The 20,063-nt window shown below is 42.5% G+C and overlaps 1 protein-coding gene across 2 annotated transcripts; it reads left to right on the top strand.

Moving 5' to 3' along the window:
- Positions 1–1,659: 1,659 nt before the first annotated feature.
- Positions 1,660–4,693, top strand: LOC145876895 (NLR family CARD domain-containing protein 3-like). Of its 2 annotated transcripts, XM_082972233.1 has the most exons (4): positions 1,660–1,770; positions 1,966–2,030; positions 2,421–4,180; positions 4,445–4,693. In XM_082972233.1, exons 3-4 carry the CDS (start codon positions 3,249–3,251, stop codon positions 4,632–4,634), a joined length of 1,122 nt encoding a protein of 373 aa, XP_082828359.1. In that variant the 5' UTR covers positions 1,660–1,770; positions 1,966–2,030; positions 2,421–3,248; the 3' UTR covers positions 4,635–4,693. The 2 variants fall into 2 exon arrangements, with proteins under 2 accessions (XP_082828359.1, XP_082828360.1); XM_082972234.1 differs by lacking the exon at positions 4,445–4,693 and having other exon boundaries at positions 2,421–4,212.
- Positions 4,694–20,063: the final 15,370 nt, after the last annotated feature.

Below are 20,063 nucleotides of genomic sequence, written 5' to 3'. Positions count from 1 at the left end.
TTTCATACATGTCTTTTTTTTCTGTGCTGTACTACTGATTTCTCTGAGAGTGAGGCAGATAAAAAATACCTTTTAATTGCTAAATATTTCCAATAGATGGTAGCATAATACCATGAAGCGTCAGTTATAGGCTACTAGCAGCAATATGACTGACATAAAATAACATGCAACCACAGTCTATATGTCCCATGATTTTCTAAAATGGTCACTCATTGCTCTTGTTAGCTATATATCTCGTATTAGGGCTGTGTTGCTTTTGGGAGAGAAACAAAAATATTGACCATAGAAGGTATTGAACCCCGGGTAAATTATCACCAGTCAGAACCTCAACCTTAGTATACATTACATGCATTATAAAAAATCATCTTAATATCTGATATTGTGAGAAAACAATCTCAGAATAGAGTAGACAAGAGTGCATCTTCCAAACCGCCAATAAATTACATCATGCAACCCTCGCGGTTGTCAAATTTACCTCAACATGCCCCTTGCATGCGTGAGAAGGCAGAGTGACGACACAATCTTTTTAGCGGGGCTGAGTTGACTACTTGTGCGAGAAGGCAGAGTGGGTCGATGAAAGAAGCGCACACAGGAGTTTTCCTGTGAGGGGGAGTGGTGGTGTATCCAGGGAGAAAACTAAACTGATCTTCTGAAATGTCATTTGTGGTCTTATGCTGACATCTATTGGAATTTTGTAGCAACTGAAGTAGTACTGAATAATGTGTAATTCCTTACTAAAGTAGTAATTATATAACATTTTCAAGTTCATTTTATCACTTACAACCATGAAATAACCATTTATATCATAACAAACAATGAAACTGACATAAACTAAAAACAACACATATTTAGTTAATTGTATTAAAAACTATTTATTTAGATGGGTGACATTATCTGCCAAAGTAACAGCCCTGTAGACAAATGAGAGCTCTAGGTACCAAAACATTCAAAGACCATTTTCTCAAAAGTGAGGTTACAAGTTTATCAACGTCCAAAGCAGAATGACTTTCCCATTGTTCCTGAACTGTAGTGTATGATATACCATTTTCTAGCTCTGAGTCTCTACTTTTATTCAATGTAAAAAACACCATTTCAAATTTTGCTATATAAAACCGAATCGAGCCGGTCGGTCACATTTGACTGAATAAAACCTAGCAGTACTACTGATTTCTCTGAGAGTGAGACAGATATATATATTATTACTGTATAAAACCTAGTAGTACTACTGATATCTCTGAGAGTGAGGCAGATATATATTATTACTGTGTAAAACCTAGCAGTACTACTGATTTCTCTGAGAGTGAGACAGATATATATTATTACTGTGTAAAACCTAGCAGTACTACTGATTTCTCTGAGAGTGAGGCAGATATATACCATTTAGCAAAAAAACATGATTATTTGTCTCTCTGAAATGAAACCATCAAATGATAGATTTTAAACAATTACATGTATGTCATTGAACAACCCCATGTCATGATTAGATAGTGAAAAAACACCAATCTCTTTAATAATTTAACTAAACAATAAAAGCAAATTCATGAATGTTTCTGAAAATGGATATACAGCATTTTGGAATGAAACTTTTCTTATGTTTCCCATCTGAGCTCAGAGTAGATGAGAGATGTAATGTTTGTCTCTGTTGTGTTGAATCCCAATCAAGCAGGAGAGACCAGCCTCCCCTGTACCCAGCTGTGTGTCCATGAAGAGTTACCAGTCAATGGGTAGACCTATAATGTTTAGAGAGGGAGACTTTTCTACTGAACAAAGGTAAGAAGAACTCATGGGTCATGGTCAGTGAGTTAAACAACACTTCCTCTAGTCATTTCTCCTCTCCCATTTTCCCATTTATTTTTGTTGTATTCATAATCCATAGGCTAATCCTTTTTTTACATTTTCATAGTCCTTAAACAATATTAAACAAACACAACATTCCCTCCCTGTGTGTGCACTCTCCATATTCAGTGGTGCTCATATGCATGTCCTGAGGAAAATGAACCAGAAGGAGCTTGCTGACACACTGGAGAAAAGTAAGATCTGTCTGCCTCATGTTGAATGTTGTTTTATAACCTTTAAAAGCTGTAGCTAAAGTACAGCTAAAGTAGCTGTGTAACTCAATGATATTGTAGCAGCCTTAACACAACACCTAGTGACCTCATCAAGTAGCAGCAGGGATGTGTTGTGGTGATTAATTTAGAGAGAGAGAGAGAGAGAGAGAGAGACAACATTAATAATAACATCAACAATACCAATAATAATATAATCAGTCTCACCAGTCTGTAATGCATTATGAAAACATTTACACGTTTATACAGTCAGTTAAGAGAAGAAATTATTATAATTTAAAACTTTATAACAGTCCTACAATACTGTATGCATTAAAACAGGAGTAATATTAATATCCTCTTTGTTATTTCTAGATTCAGGTGATCCTGCTGTGATTTGCCAACGTGAACTCAAATCTAATCTAAAGAAGAAGTTTCAATGTGTATTTGAGGGGATCGCTGAACAAGGAAACCCAACACTTCTCAATAAGATCTACACAGAGCTCTACATCACAGAGGGTGGAACAGGAGAGGTCAATAATGAACATGAGCTGAGACAGATTGAGACAACAACCAGGAAACAAGCAAGACCAGAGACTATAATCAAATGTAACGACATGTTCAAACCCATAACTGGACAAGACAAACTTATCAGAACTGTGCTGACAAAGGGAGTCGCTGGCATTGGAAAAACAGTCTCTGTGCAGAAGTTCATTCTGGACTGGGCTGAAGGAAAAGCAAATCAGGATATCCAATTTGTATTTTCATTCCCTTTTAGGGAGCTGAATTTGATGAAAGAGTACAAAAACACTTTCATTGAACTTCTTAATCACTTCTCAATGGAAAGCAAAGAATCAAGAATCTCCAACTACGACAAGTACAAAGTTCTGTTCATCTTTGATGGTCTGGATGAGTGCCGACTGCCCCTAGACTTCCAGAAGACTGTGACGTCACAGAGTCAACCTCAGTGGATGTTCTGCTGACAAATCTCATCAAGGGAAATCTGCTTCCCTCTGCTCTCCTCTGGATAACTACCCGACCTGCAGCAGCCAATAAGATCCCTTCAGGGTGTGTTGACCAGGTGACAGAGGTACGAGGGTTCAATGACCCCAGAAGGAGGAGTACTTCAGGAAGAGATTCAGTGATGAGGACCTGGCCAGCAGAATCATCTCACACATAAAGAAATCAAGGAGCCTCCACATCATGTGCCACATTCCAGTCTTCTGTTGGATTTCTGCAATAGTCCTTGAACACATGCTGAAACATAAGAGAGAAGAGATGCCCAAAAATCTGACTGAGATGTACACACACCTTGTGGTGTTTCTTACAAAACAGAATAATGAAAAGTATCTTGGGAAAGAAGATACAGGTACACACTTGAATAAAGAGAGCATTCTGTCTCTGGGAAAACTGGCTTTTCAACAGCTTGTGAATGGCAATCTGATTTTCTATGAAGAAGACCTGAAAGATGCTGGCATTGATGTCAATGAAGCCTCAGTGTACTCAGGATTGTGCACACAGCTCTTTAAAGAGGAATGCGGGCTGTACCAGTCCAAGGTGTACTGCTTTGTTCATCTGAGCATTCAGGAGTTTCTGGCTGCTGTATATGTGTTCCTCTCATTCATCAACAACAAGGAGAATCTAATGGACAAACTGCAAACAAAAGACGAGCCTGAAGTTACTATCTACAAGAGTGCTGTGGATAAAGCCTTACAAAGTGAGACGGGAAACCTGGACCTTTTCCTCCGCTTCCTTCTGGGCCTCTCAATGGAGTCCAATCAGAAGCACTTACGAGTACTACTGACAAAGACAAGAAGCAGCTCACAGAGCCATGAAGAAACAGTCAAGTACATCAAGGAGAAGATCAGGGAGAATCCCTCTCCAGAGCGGTGCATCAATCTGTTCCACTGTCTGAATGAACTGAATGACCATTCTCTAGTGGAGGAGATCCAAAGCTACCTGAGATCAGGAAGTGTCTCTAGAGACAACCGGTCACCTGCACAGTGGTCAGCTCTGGTCTTTGTGTTGTTGACTTCAGAAAAGGAGCTAGATGTGTTTGACCTGAAGAAATACTCCAGATCAGAGGAAGGTCTTCTGAGGCTGCTGCCAGTGGTCAAAGCCTCCAGAGCTGTTCTGTGAGTAAATAAAATGACATTTAAGAAGTAATCATCAGGAAGAAATATTCAGTTTAAAGAAAAATATGTATTAAAATATGTATATTATATTGAAAAACATTGATTTTCACATTAGTATAACATTACGCCTATTAAATTCTAGGAGACGGAAGATGAATCTGTATGTTGTTTGGGAGAATAAACCAAATGCATCTGCCATTGTCCTTCTACACTACTCGTTAAATTAACAGTATGTTTGTGAAGTCATGATGATCTCTTTGTCAGGCTGTCAGGCTGTGGAGTCACAGAGGAAGGCTGTGCTTCTCTGCTCTCAGCTCTGAGGTCAAACCCCTCACACCTGAGAGAGCTGGATCTGAGTAACAATGACCTGAAGGATTCAGGAGTGAAGCTGCTCTCTGCTCTACTGGGGAATCCACACTGTAAACTGGAGACTCTGAGGTCAGTATTCCTGTAGTTGGTCAACAAGTGATAACTGTTCACCAGATCCACATGTGTTTACCAGACACACATAGTCCACACCATATGTGTTTGGACAGTGAAGCTTACAGTTTTAAATGTGGTGCTATGCTGCAGCATATTGGATTTGAGATAGAATGTTTCATATTAGGTGACAATACAGAATGTCACCTTTATTTGAGGGTAATGGTGAGAGGTTTGCATGTTTTGTTGTAACCTCTGTTATTGGTAATGGTGAGAGGTTACTATGTTTTGTTGTATCAACTGTAACTCTCACTCATTATTGTTCATGATTCATTCATGATTTTTCTCAATCATGGCAGTCACTGGCTTGATGTAGTAATTGCGTTCAAAGAATATGGGACCAAATACTAAACCTTTGACTACTTTAATACGCTATAAGTTAATTGGTCAGAATAATTATGACTTCTTCAAATAGGGGGACTTGACACATAAAGTGCTTTTATTTTTCTAAATGGTGAAACAGATTTGTATGAAAATACCCTCAACTAAAAAAGGTGACATTATACACTGTCACCTCATATGAAACATTTGATATGAAATCCAAAATGCTGAAGTATAGAGCCACATTTAAAATGTTAGCTTCACTGTCAAAATAGATATGGTGTGGACTGTATATTCAATACAATCTAAATCTGATACCTCACTGTCTGTCTTCTGACTGATTGCCACGCTCTGACCTAGGAGAGCTGTGTTTTCTCTGTTTAGTTACACTGATACTGATTTTTAAACTGGTCTGGTCAGTCTACTCAAATATTTTTACTATACATGTTTCTATATAGCAACACTGATAAGTAGTAATTTCTAGTAATGTTACATTCATTTATGAATTCATACGGGGCGGCAGGGTATCCTAGTGGTTACAGTGTTGGTCTTGTAACCGGAAGGTTGCAAGATTGACTTCCTGAGCTGACAAGGTAAAAATATGTCGCTCTGCCCCTGAACAAGGCAGTTAACCCACTGTTCCTAGGCCGTCATTGAAAATAATAATTTGTTCTTAACTGACTGGGCTAGTTAAATAAATGTAAAAAAATATATATGTTAGGTTTCAGGACACTGATGTATCTGAATATGTTGAAAAATATCTTCTGCCACTATTTTCACCATAAAGAATAGCAGTGTGATTTTAATATGATTTGACTCTTTGCAGGCTGTCAGGCTGTGGAGTCACAGAGGAAGGCTGTGCTTCTCTGGTCTCAGCTCTGAGGTCAAACCCCTCACACCTGAGAGAGCTGGATCTGAGTAACAATGACCTGAAGGATTCAGGAGTGAAGCTGCTCTCTGCTGGAATGGGGAATCCCCACTGTAAACTGGAGACTCTGAGGTCAGTATTCCTGTAGTTGGTCAACAAGTGATAACTCTTCACCAGATCCACATGTGTTTACCAGGCACACGTAGTCCACACCATATGTGTTTGGACAGTGAAGCTTACAGTTTTAAATTTGGGGCTATGCTCAAGCATTTTCTATTTCAGATATAATGTTACATATTAGTACAGAATGTCACCTTTTATTTGAAGGTATTTATACATTTTACATTCTACAGTTTAGAATTGGAAGCACTTTATGTATGTAGTTCCCATTTGAAAAGTCGAAATTATCTGGACAAATTCATTGTCACAAAAAATGTCATACTCGTCACAGAAAATGTCGTACTGGAGAGAAGAGGACCAAGGCGCAGCGGGAATGTGAATACTCATACTTTAATAGACTCAAGTAAGGCATCCACAGGAAAACAATAACACGACAGCAACAGTTTGCAGGCTAACAAACGCAGTGCAAAACAACTACCCACAACCCCAAAGAAAAACACACACACCTATATAGGACTTCCAATCAAAGGCAACTCAACCCACCTGCCTTCAATTGGAAGTCCCAATCACCAACACAAACATTCCCACATACAAAACTGCCACGTCCTGACCCCAAAACTAATACAATAGCTCCATCTGCTGGTCAGGACGTGACATTCATTTAGTAAAAAGTTTAGTATTTGGTCCCATATTCCCTCCTGCAGTGATTACATCAATCTTGTGATTCTACAAACTTGTTGAATTAATATGCAGTTTGTCTTGGTTGTGTTTCAGATTATGTTTTTCCTAATAGAAACTGAATGGTGAATAATGTCCTGTCATTTTGGAGTCACTTCACTTGTATTGTCAGTAAGAATAGAAGATGTTTCTGAACACTTCTACATTCATGTGGATGCTACCATGATTATGAATATTCATGAATGAATCGTGAATAATGATGAATAACAAAGTTATAGAGGCACAAGGATCAGAATAAATGTTAACCTCCTCTGTTATTGGTAATGGTGAGAGTTTAGCATGTTTTGTTGTAGCCTCTGTTATTGGTAATGGTGAGAGTTTAGCATGTTTTGTTGTAGCCTCTGTTATTGGTAATGGTGAGAGGTTAACATGTTTTGTTGTAGCCTCTGTAACTTTCTCAATCATTATTATTCATGATTCATTCATGATTTGTATTAATCATGGCATCATCAGGATTAATTTATTAGTGTTTGGAAACATGTTATCTACTCACTTAGAAAGAAAATTACGCAAGTCATCATCCACCATTCAGTTACTATTGGGCAAAACACAACCAAAACACAACCAAAACAAACTGCAAATGCTTCAATGTCACCTCATATCAAATGTGTGATCTCAAATCTAAAATGTTGGAGTATAGAGCCACATTTAAAATGTTAGCTTCACTGTCAAAATGGATATAGTGTGGACTGTATACTAAATACAATCTAAATCTGATACCTCACTGTCTGTCTTTTGACTGATACTGCTTTTTAAACTGGTCTGGTCAGTCTACACAAGTTTTTGTACTATACATTTTGCTCTCTTCAAGCAAAACTTTGATAATTTGTCCTTTCTAATAATGAAACATTAATTTATGAATATACATGGCAGGTTTCAGGACACTGATGTATCTGAACATTTTGAAAAAATATACTACCACTATTTTCCCCACCAAAGAATAGCAGTGTGATTTTAATTTGATTTTACTCTTTGCAGGCTGTCAGGCTGTCTAGTCACAGAGGAAGGCTGTGCTTCTCTGGTCTCAGCTCTGAGGTCAAACCCCTCACACCTGAGAGAGCTGGATCTGAGTAACAATGACCTGAAGGATTCAGGAGTGAAGCTGCTCTCTGCTCTACTGGGGAATCCCCACTGTGAACTGGAGACAGTATTCCTGTAGTTGGTCAACAAGTGATAACTGTTCACCAGATCCACATGTGTTTACCAGGCACATATAGTCCACACCATATGTGTTTGGGTAACAGTTTAGCTTCCGTCCCTCTCCTCGCCCCAACCTGGGCTTGAACCAGGGACCCTCTGCACACATCGACAACTGACACCCACGAAGCATCGTTACCTGCGCCACAAAAGGGGAACAACTACTTCAGGTCTCAGAGCGAGTGACGTCACCCGATTGAAATGCTATTAGCGCGCACCACCGCTAACTAACTAGCCATTTCACATCGGTTACATTTGGACAGTGAAGCTTACAGTTTAAAATTTGGTGCTATGCTCCAACATTTAGGATTTGAGATAGAATGTTTCATATTAGGTGTCTGTACAGAATGTCACCTTTTATTTGAGGGTGTTTTCATACATATCTGTTTTACAGTTTAGATATGAAAATACTTCATGTATGTGGTTCTCCCATTTCAAGAAGTCTTAATTATTTGGACATATTAATTTGTATTGTATTAAAGTAGTCATAAGTTTAGTATTTAGTCCCATGTTCCATGCCTGCAGTGATTACATCAAGCTTGTGATTCTACTAACTTGTTGAATGTATTTGCAGTTTGTCTTGGTTGTGTTTTGGATGATGTTTTTCCTAATAGAAACTGAATGGTGAATAATGTCCTGTCATTTTGGAGTCACTTCACTTGTATTGTCAGTAAGAATAGAATATGTTTCTGAACACTTCTACATTCATGTGGATGCTACCATGATTATGAATAATCAGTAATTAATTGTGAATGATGATGAATGAGAAAGTTATAGAGGCACAAAGATCAGAACCCCTCTGTTATTGGTAATGGTGAGAGGTTAGCATGTTTTGTTGTAGCCTCTGTTATTGCTAATGGTGAGAGGTTAGCATGTTTTGTTGTAGCCTCTGTAATTGGTAATGGTGAGAGGTTAGCATGTTTTGTTGTATCCTCTGTTATTGGTAATGGTGAGAGGTTAGCATGTTTTGTTGTAGCCTCTGTAACTTTCTCATTCATAATTGTTCATGATTCGTTCATGATTTTTATTAATCGTGACATCATCAGGATTAATTTAGTAGTGTTTTGAAACGTATCTACTCACTTAGAAAGAAAATGAATCCAGTCATCGTCCACCTTTCATTTACCATTGGGCAAATCAACTCAAAACAAACTTAAAATACAACCAACGAGTTTACAACCAAATACTCAACTTTTGACTACTTTAATACACATTAAAGGAATTTGTCAAAATACTAATGACTTCTTCAAATAGGGGGACTAGATACATAAAGTGCTTTCATTTCTAAACGGTGAAACAGATATGTATTAAAATACCCTCAAATAAAAGGTGACATTATATACTGTCACCTCATATGAAACATTTGATCTGAAATCCAAAATGCTGGAGTATAGAGCCACATTTAAAATGTTAGCTTCACTGTCAAAATAGATATGGTGTGGACTGTATACTCAATACAATCTAAATCTGATACCTCACTGTCTGTCTTCTGACTGATACTGCTTTTTAAACTGGTCTGGTCAGTCTACTCAAATATTTTTACTATACATGTTTCTCTCTTCAAGCAATACTTGATAATTAGTCATTTCTAATAATGATACATCCATTCATGAATAGATATGGCAGGTTTCAGGACACAGATGTATCTGAACATTTTGAAAAAATCTACTGCCACTATTTACACCACCAAAGAATATCAGTGTGATTTTAATATGATTTGACTCTGCAGGCTGTCAGGCTGTCTCGTCACAGAGGAAGGCTGTGCTTCACTGGTCTCAGCTCTGAGGTCAAACCCCTCACACCTGAGAGAGCTGGACCTGAGCTACAATCACCCAGGAGACTCAGGAATCAGACTGCTCTCTGCTGGACTGGAGGATCCACACTGCAGACTGGAGAAACTCAAGTATGTAGAGGGTTTATGTCAATGTTCATATCAGACATGTTTGACTAATCAAGCTAGTTAAGATAAACATTCTTACCACCACTTGGACAAAGTTATATGCTGACTGTGTGTGTGTGTGTGTGTGTGTGTGTGTGTGTGTGTGTGTGTGTGTGTGTGTGTGTGTGTGTGTGTGTGTGTGTGTGTGTGTGTGTGTGTGTGTGTGTGTGTGTGTGTGTGTGGTGTGTGTATCCCTCAATGACTGTCTGTTCTTCTGCTTACCGCTACAGTGTGGAACATGGTGGAGAGAACACAATGAAACCTGGCCTTAAAAAATGTGAGTGTTGACTGCTGTGAAGAATGTGACTAAGAATAAGTCTTAATTCAAGTTAAGTCAAAGTCAAAGACCACCATCATTACTTACTTGGTCATATTAAATATCAGCTGTAGTTCTACAGAAGCAGAAATCAGGGACACCAAAGTTTACAAAGAGTTGTTTTGACAATGTGTGTGTGTGTGTGTGTGTGTGTGTGTGTGTGTGTGTGTGTGTGTGTGTGTGTGTGTGTGTGTGTGTGTGTGTGTGTGTGTGTGTGTGTGTGTGTGTGTAATTAATGGGAAAAAGTGTGTTTTATATTACCATACAGTATGACATATGATCATTCAACAAGTCTCGAGTTACCGTAACTTCTCCTTTTGATACCTAGAAACATCTACATTAAATTAATTAGTGAAATGTGAGTTAACATTCTATTGTGAATGATGATGATTTCTAATATTGTGTCTGGTTTCATCCATCAGATGTCTGTGATCTCACACTGGACCCAAACACAGTATGCAGACTCCTCTCTCTGTCTGAGGAGAACAGAAAGGTGACACGTAGGACAGAGAAGCAGCCGTATCCTGATCACCCAGAGAGATTTGAGGACTGTAGACAGGTGATGTGTAGAGAGGGTCTGACTGGGCGCTGTTACTGGGAGGTAGAGTGGGGTGGGAGAAGGGCTGTTATAGGAGTGACATATAAAGGAATCAGCAGGAGAGGAGAGGTTGATGACTGTAGGCTTGGATACAATGACAAGTCCTGGAGTCTGTTCTGCTCTGACAATAGTTACTATGCCATGCACAACAATAATCCCACTACCATAGACGTCCGCCCCTCCAGCTCCCACAGAGTAGGAGTGTATCTGGACTGGTCAGCCGGCACTCTGTCCTTCTATAGAGCCTCCTCTGACACACTGACCCACCTGATCACATTCACCTCCACATTCACTGAGCCCCTCTATCCAGGGTTTGGGCTTTGTTATTACTCCTGAGTGTCCCTGTGTCACTGACACACACACACAAAACACTGGAGACACACACTGGACACACACACATTAAACACACACACACACACACACACACACACACACACACACACACACACACACACACACACACACACACACACACACACACAGGACAAACAGGACAAACACTGGACAAACACTGGACACACACTTAACACACACACACACACACACGACACACACACACACACTCTACACACACACACACTTGCCACACACACACACACACTGGACACACACTGAACACACACACACACGCTCGTCTCACACACACACACACACACACACACACTGGACACACACTGAACACACTGAACACACACACACATACACTGGACACACACACACACACTGGACACACAAACACACACACTGGACACAAAAACACACTGGACACAAACACACTGGACACACACACACAGGACACACACACAGAACTGACACACACACACAGGACACACACACACACATATACAAACACAGGACACGCACACACACACTCTTGACACGCACACTGGACACATACACTGTACACACGCACACATACTGGACACACAAATCCCATATATTCTACAGGGCAGGACTTTGTTTTGGCATCTTCTGTTTGGGAGTCTCAGGTCAGGTCTGAGCCATGATCAGAATGTGTCTCTGTCTATTTCCAGCCCTGACATTTCTACCTGTCCTGATCTAGTGTTTGACCCCTGACCTCCTCACACAGTCTCACTGTCCATGTCTGCTTTTAGCTCCCACCTCTACTTCACTGTGTTATAATGGACCTTATGGTTGTTATGTCACCTCTGTAACCAGCTATCAAACATACTGACCTTTCTGACCCTATCCCACCTCTACTTCACTGTGTTATAATGGACCTTATGGTTGTTATGTCACCTCTGTAACCAGGTATCAAACACACTGACCTTTCTGACCCTATCCCATGGCCATACTTTCTAGATCTGAACATTTAAAGTCCTCTGAGTTTTGCTTACTGTCCATTTACTTATGTATTATGTATTCGTTGTGTATTGGAATTGTGCCGCAGAGCACAGAGGGTTTGTATGTGTTGAGATGATCACGTTCCAGATAAATGGTTGAACTGATTCCTGTCTCCCATCTCATCATCATTGAATTGTTATACAGACGAGGTTATGAAACCCACAAAACATAAGAACACATTGGTGATGAGTAAATCTGAACCTACAGGAACTATTCTGTCTGGCAGAAGTCGGTTTTTTACAACTGTTTAAAACTGTTATTTTCTGTGTTAAAGTCTAGGCTAATGTTAGCACAGTGTATTGCTATCAGAGGCAAGTGCATAGTGGAGCTAGCTAAGAGAGAGAGTTAGCATCGTCATGGAAGGCAGAAAAGGACTCGAGATGGATGTCGGAGCGGGAAAACAACTTGATTAAAAATGTAGGAATATACAGTGATTAAAGGCATTGTAAGGCCTCTCCAGGTCTCCTTGGAGCGCTGCAGCCAGTCCTCCACCGCAGGAGCCTTGGTCTGGCTCTGGTGCCATGGTGCCAGGACCTGCTTGTAACCCAACACACACTGAAAAGGTGACAGGTTAGTGGAGGAGTGACAAAGTGAGTTCTGGGCCAACTCAGCCCATGGAATGTACCTCGCCCACTCCCCTGGCCGGTCCTGGCAATACGACCACAGAAACCTGCCCACCTCCCGGTTCACCCTCTCCGCCTGCCCATTACTCTCGGGGTGATAACCGGAGGTCAAGCTAACCGAGACCCCCAGACGCTCCATAAACGCCTTCCATACCCTGGACGTGAACTGGGGACCTCGATCAGAGACAATGTCCTCAGGCACCCCGCAGTGCCGGAAGACGTGGGTAAATACGGCCTCCGCAGTCTGCAGGGCCGTAGGGATACCGGGCAATGGGAGGAGACGGCAGGACTTTGAAAACCGATCCACAACGACCAGAACCGTAGTGTTCCCCTGAGACGGAGGGAGATCAGTCAGGAAGTCCACTGACAGGTGAGACCATGGCCGTTGTGGAACGGGAAAGGGTTGTAGCTTCACCTCTCGGTAGATGCCTAGGAGCCTTACTCTGGGCGCACACTGAACAGGAAGAGACGTAGAACCTCACGTCCTTAGCCAAGGTGGGCCACCAGTACTTCCCCCTGACACCTCGCACTGTCCTCGCTACACCAGGATGACCCGAAGAGGGTAGTGTGTGGGCCCACCGAATCAGTTGATCACGGACACCAAGCGGCACGTACATGCGGCCTGCGGGACACTGTGACGGCACGGGCTCCACACTTAATGCCCGCTCGATGTCTGAGTCCAACTCCCATACCACCAATGCCACCAGCCTAGAAGCCGGAATGATGGGAGTAGGATCGATAGGGCTATCCTCCGTGTCATAGAGACGTGACAGCACGTCGGCCCTCGTGTTAAGGGAGCCTGGTCTACAGGAAATAGTGAACCTAAACCGGGTGAAGAACATGGCCCACCTTGCCTGACGCGGATTCAGTCTCCTAGTTGCCCGGATATACTCCAGATTCCGGTGGTCGGTCCAGATGAGAAAGGGGTGCTTAGCCCCCTCAAGCCAGTGTCTCCACACCCTACAAGGCTTTTACCACCGCTAACAACTCCCTGTCCCCCACATCATATTTGCGCTCCGCTGAACTGAGCTTCTTCGAAAAGAAAGCGCAGGGGCGGAGTTTCAGCGGCACACCCGAGCGCTGTGATAGCACGGCACCCAGCCCAGCCTCGGATGCGTTCACCTCCACTATGAATGCTAGAGAAGGGTACGCCAACACGGGTGCCTCGGTAAACAGCACCTTCAACCTGTTGAAGGCGCTGCCCACCTCCGGCGACCACCGCAAACGCACCGGCCATTCCTTCAGCAGTGAGGTAATGGGAGCCGCTACCTGGCCAAAACCCCGGATAAACCTCCGGTAGTAATTGGCAAACCCTAAGAACCGCTGCACTTCCTTCACCGTGGTTGGAGTCGGCCAATTATGCACGGCCTTAACATGGTCACACTCCATCCACACCCCCGTGGTGGAAATGCGATAACCCAGGAGATGGCTCGTTTGGAGAACACACACACGTCTCAGCCTTGACGTATAGGTCATGCTCCAGCAATCTCCCAAGCACCTTGCGCACCAGGGACACATGCGCGGCACGGGTAGCAGAATATATCAGAATATCATCGATATAGACAACCACGCCCTGCCCATGCAGGTCCCTGAGAATCTCGTCTTCAAAGCTTTGAAAGACGGCTGGAGCATTCTTTAACCCATACGGCATGACGAGGTACTCATAATGGCCCGATGTGGTACTAAATGCTATCTTCCACTCGTCTCCATCCTTAATACGCACCAGGTTATACGCGCTCCTGAGGTCCAGTTTTGTGAAGAATTTTGCTCCGTGAAATGATTCCACCACCGTAGCGATGAGAGGTAGCGGGTAACTAAACCCCACCGTGATAGAATTTAGACCTCTGTAATCAATGCACGGATGCAGACCTCCCTCCCTTTTCTTCACAAAAAGGAAACTCGAGGAGGCAGGTGAAATGGAGGGCCGAATGTACCCCTGTCCCAGAGATTCCGTGACATATGTCTCCATAGCCAACGTCTCCTCCTGTGACAACGGGTACATGTGACTCTTGGGAAGTGCAGCATATACCTGGAGATCTATCGCACAATCCCCCTGTTGATGAGGTGGTAATTTAGTCGCCCTCTTTTTTACAGAAAGCGATCGCCAAATCGGCGTATTCAGGGGGAATGCGCACGGTGGACACCTGGTCTGGACTCTCCACCAACGTGGCACCTATGGAAACTCCTATACACCTCCCTGAACACTCCTCTGACCACCCCTGGAGAACCCCCTGTTTCCACGAAATCCGGGGATTGTGATCAGCCAGCCAGGGAACCCCCAGCACCACTGTAAACGCAGGCGATAAGAAAGAAACTAATCCGTTCCCTATGATTCCCCTGCGTTACCTTGTCCAGTGGAACCGTGGCCTCCCTGACCAACCCTGACCCTAATGGCCGGCTATCTAGGGAGTGCACGGGGAAGGGGGAATCTATCGGCACCTGCGGAATGCCCAGCTTGATGGCGAGTCCGCGATCCATAAAATTCCCAGCTGCGCCTGAAACGACTAGAGCCTTATGTTGGGAAGAGGGAGAAAAATCAGAAGAAAAAAATGAATATGAACATGTGACCAGCAGGGGGTTCTGGGTGAGTTTGGTGCTGACTCACCTGGGGTGACAGAGAAGTGTTATGCCTGCCCTCTCGACTCCCAGATTGGCTCCTCCAGCACCGGTCGGCCATGTGTCCTCTCCGACCACAGCTGGTGCAGGCGGAGCCACCTCCTCCGGTACCCCTCAGTACACCCCCCCCCCCCTAACTCCATAGGGGTAGGGGCGGGAGTGCACGGAGGTGAAATGGACAGGACCTTTTCCGAACGCCTGCGGGCAGCCAGCAGATTGTCCAGTCGGATCGACATGTCAACCAACTCATCGAGAGAGAGAGCGGTGTCCCGACACGCTAGCTCCCTGCGAACGTCCGCCTGGAGACTACACCTGTAATGGTCTATCAGGGCCCTGTCATTCCACCCCGCTCCAGCGGCCAAGGTCCTGAACTCCAGCGCAAAGTCCTGCGCGCTCCTCGTCTCCTGCCTGAGGTGGAACAGCCGCTCACCCGCCGCTCTTCCCTCCGGGGGATGATCAAACACGGCCCGAAAGCGGCGGGTGAACTCCGGATAGTGGTCCCTCGCCAAGTCCGGACCATTCCAGACTGCGTTGGCCCACTCCAGAGCTCAGCCCGTGAGGCAGGAAATGAGGACACTCACACTCTCCTCCCCTGAGGGAGCAGGTCTCACGGTAGCCAGGTACAGGTCGAGCTGGAGCAGAAATCCCTGGCACCCAGCTGCCGCTCCATCATACTCCCTCGGGGGCGCAAAACGAAGCGCGCCAGAGCCGGACGCAGTGGGATGAGAAGGTAGTGGAGTCGGAGGAGCCGGAGGGTGAGAGAGGAGACCACTCCTCTCCCATCGGTCCATCCTCTCCATCATTTGGTCCATCGCGGAACCAATCCGATGGAGGACTGAGGTGTGATGGAGCACACATTCCTCCATCGAAGGAAGGGGGTTGTCAGCTGCTCCTGCTGACTCCATCTTGGTGCGGGATTCTGTAAGGCGTGGGTGTTTGCTGACGAGGAATCAATTGCAGGAAAACAGCGATTCAGGGTATTGGCTTACATCTAGACGTTCCACCTCAGGCAGGAGACGAGGAGCGCGCAGGACTTCACGCTGGAGTTCAGGACCTTGGTCGCTGGAGTGGGGTGGAACGACAGAACCCCGTTCCGCTAGCAGAACCCCTAGCCAACAGCCAATGGCGTCCATTGGCGCGAAATACAAAACCCTAAAAATCTATAATTTCAATTTCTCAAACATATGACTATTTTACACCATTTGAAAGACAAGACTCTCGTTAATCTAACCACATTGTCCGATTTCAAAAAGGCTTTACAGCGAAAGCAAAACATTAGATTATGTTAGGAGAGTACCCAGCCAAAAAGTAATCACAAAGCCATTTTCAAGCAAACATATATGTCACAAAAACCAAAACAACAGCTAAATGCACCACTAACCTTTGATGATCTTCATCAGATGACACTCCTAGGACATTATGTTATACAATACATGCATGTTTTGTTCAATCAAGTTCATATTTATATCAAAAACCAGCTTTTTACATTAGCATGTTATGTTCAGAACTAGCATTCCCACCGAAAACTTCCGGTGAATTTACTAAATTACTCACGATAGACCTTCACAAAATACATAACAATTATTTTAAGAATTATAGATACAGCCCTCCTTTATGCAATCGCGGTGTCAGATTTTAAAATAGCTTTTCGGCAAAAGCACATTTTGCAATATTCTTAGTAGATAGCTCAGCCATCACAGGCTAGCTAATGTGACACCAACTAAGTTTGGCGCACACTCAATTCAGAATTACTATAAGAAAAATTTGATTACCTTTGCTGTTCTTCATCAGAATGCACTCCCAGGACTTCTACTTCAACAACACATGTTGTTTAGGTTCCAAATAATCCATAGTTATATTGAAATAGCTCCCTTTTGTTCGTGAGTTCAAGTCACTATCCGAAGGGTGACGCGCATGGCGCATAACGTGACAAAAAAAATCAAAATATTCCATTACCGTACTTCAAAGCATGTCAAACGCTGTTTAAAATCAATTTTTATGCTATTTTTCTCGTAAAATAGCGATAATATTCCAACCGGGAGATATTGTTTGCATTCAAAAAGAGAAAGAAAAACATGGAGTCCTGGCGGTGACGTGCATTTCTAGTGTAACTGTTCCCAGGTGACCACTAACAAAAACTCCTGCTGTATTTCGCCTAGAGACTGGAGAGACGCCATTTAACTTTCTCCCGCCTTCTAAGAGCCTATAGAAGCCTTGGAAAATGTCACGTTACAGCAGAGATATTCTGTTTTTTATAGAGATGCCACAGAAGGTGAACAAATGGTCAGACAGGGAACTTCCTGTATGGAATCTTCTCAGGTTTTGGCTTGCCATATGAGTTCTGTTATACTCACAGACAACATTCAAACAGTTTTAGAAAATGTAGAGTGTTTTCTATCCAAATCCACTTAAACATCATTTAATGAAAATCATAACCTCTCCTCTGTGTGATCTATGTAATCAAGGTGTCTTGGGCTCCGGTCTGCAAATGAATATGTATCCACATGATTATCTGCAACTGTAACCATACAATACATACTGTAGTGGGTTTTATACCCAACTGAAACCATAAAATACCTACTGTAGTGGGTTTATTACCCAACTGAAACCATACAATGTCTACTGTAGTGGGTTTTATACCCAACTGAAACCATAAAATACCTACTGTAGTGGGTTTTATACCCAACTGAAACCATTAAATACCTACTGTAGTGGGTTTTATACCCAACTGAAACCATACAATACCTACTGTAGTGGGTTTTATACCCAAATGAAACCATACAATACCTACTGTAGTGGGTTTTATACCCAACTGAAACCATAAAATACCTACTGTAGTGGGTTTTATACCCAACTGAAACCATAAAATACCTACTGTAGTGGGTTTTATACCCAACTGAAACCATAAAATACCTACTGTAGTGGATTTTATACCCAACTGAAACCATACAATACCTACTGTAGAGGGTTTTATACCCAACTGAAACCATAAAACACCTACTGTAGTGGGTTTTATACCCAACTGAAACCATACAATACCTACTGTAGTGGGTTTTATACCCAACTGAAACCATAAAATACCTACTGTAGTGGGTTTTATACCCAACTGAAACCATAAAATACCTACTGTAGTGGGTTTTATACCCAACTGAAACCATAAAATACCTACTGTAGTGGATTTTATACCCAACTGAAACCATACAATACCTACTGTAGAGGGTTTTATACCCAACTGAAACCATAAAACACCTACTGTAGTGGGTTTTATACCCAACTGAAACCATACAATACCTACTGTAGTGGGTTTTATACCCAACTGAAACCATACAATACCTACTGTAGTGGGTTTTATACCCAACTGATTGCCCGTTCATGGTCATTTTAGTGCAAATGTGAACCTTACTGAATGTATTATTATAATCGTATTTACCTGCAATAACTGCTTTCCATAATATACTGATGTATATTTTAACAGTATTGTGTCTCTAGCTGTATAACCATTCCTGCTGCTATTTGTTCTGATATATATTTTAACAGTATTGTGTCTAGCTGTATAACCATTCCTGCTGCTATTTGTTCTGATATATATTTTAACAGTATTGTGTCTCTAGCTGTATAACCATTCCTGCTGATATTTGTTCTGATATATATTTTAACAGTATTGTGTCTCCAGCTGTATAACCATTCCTGCTGCTATTTGTTCTGATATATATTTTAACAGTATTGTGTCTCTAGCTGTATAACCATTCCTGCTGCTATTTGTTCTGATATATATTTTAACAGTATTGTGTCTCCAGCTGTATAACCATTCCTGCTGATATTTGTTCTGATATATATTTTAACAGTATTGTGTCTCCAGCTGTATAACCGTTCCTGCTGCTATTTGTTCTTGTCTGTGTTCCTTTAAAATAAATAAAATGTTGATCACAAAACAAGGAAAAGTGTTTTAACTGAAAATCAGAGACGGAAATCAAGTCACATGCTTCCACTGTGGCAGGCTGGTGTAAGGACATGGATTGTCCAGCCTGTGGTATAAAGGGATGTCAGGATTCTACATGCTGGTGTAAGGACATGGATTGTCCAGCCTGTGGTATAAAGGGATGTCAGGATTCTACATGCTGGTGTAAGTACATGGATTGCCCAGCCTGTGGTAAGAAAATGCACATTTGACAAAACCTCTAGAAACAAAAAGACAACAGAAAATGCAAAACGGGAAACAAGAAACAGACATTCTCAAGAAAGACAAATAAACATGTTCACACTGTTGAGTAAGAGAACACTGAGGTGAGTGACTCATCAGACCAGGAAGTAAGACTGAAACACCTTCCACTTTAACCAGCGCACCTCGTGCTAAAGACTTACAGAGGTGAATCTGTCACTGTGAGAGGCATCACTGATGTCACAGTTCAGGGAAACAGACAAACTGAAAGCTGCCGCTCTGTTATGTGAAAGGAGACTGTGCATCACTACTGTGATCCCCGAGCTGACAAGGTACACATCTGTCGTTCTGCCCCTGAACAAGGCAGTTAACCCACTGTTCCTAGGCCATCATTGAAAATATAAATGTGTTCTTAACTGACTTGCCTAGTTAAATAAAGGTAAAATAAAGAAAATATTGTTTGAGGATATCACACTGGACTGCCATCAGTGCAGACAATGACACATGGAGACACAAACCTACCTGCCATCTTAAAGAAACAGA

This window comes from Salmo salar, unplaced genomic scaffold (assembly GCF_965601325.2).
Source record: "Salmo salar unplaced genomic scaffold, fSalSal1 ptg000619l, whole genome shotgun sequence".
Taxonomy (NCBI): domain Eukaryota; kingdom Metazoa; phylum Chordata; class Actinopteri; order Salmoniformes; family Salmonidae; genus Salmo; species Salmo salar.
The sequence above is the reverse complement of the archived record's forward strand: the minus strand, read 5'-3'. Positions and strand labels throughout refer to the sequence as shown.

Excerpts from the sequence above, each read along its gene's own strand:
- LOC145876895 (XM_082972233.1), top strand. The coding sequence starts at position 3,249 with ATGTGCCACATTCCAGTCTTCTGTTGGATTTCTGCAATAGTCCTTGAA. Across the intron at positions 4,181-4,444 it reads AAAGCCTCCAGAGCTGTTCT|GCTGTCAGGCTGTGGAGTCA; the intron begins GTGAGTAAATAA and ends TCTCTTTGTCAG.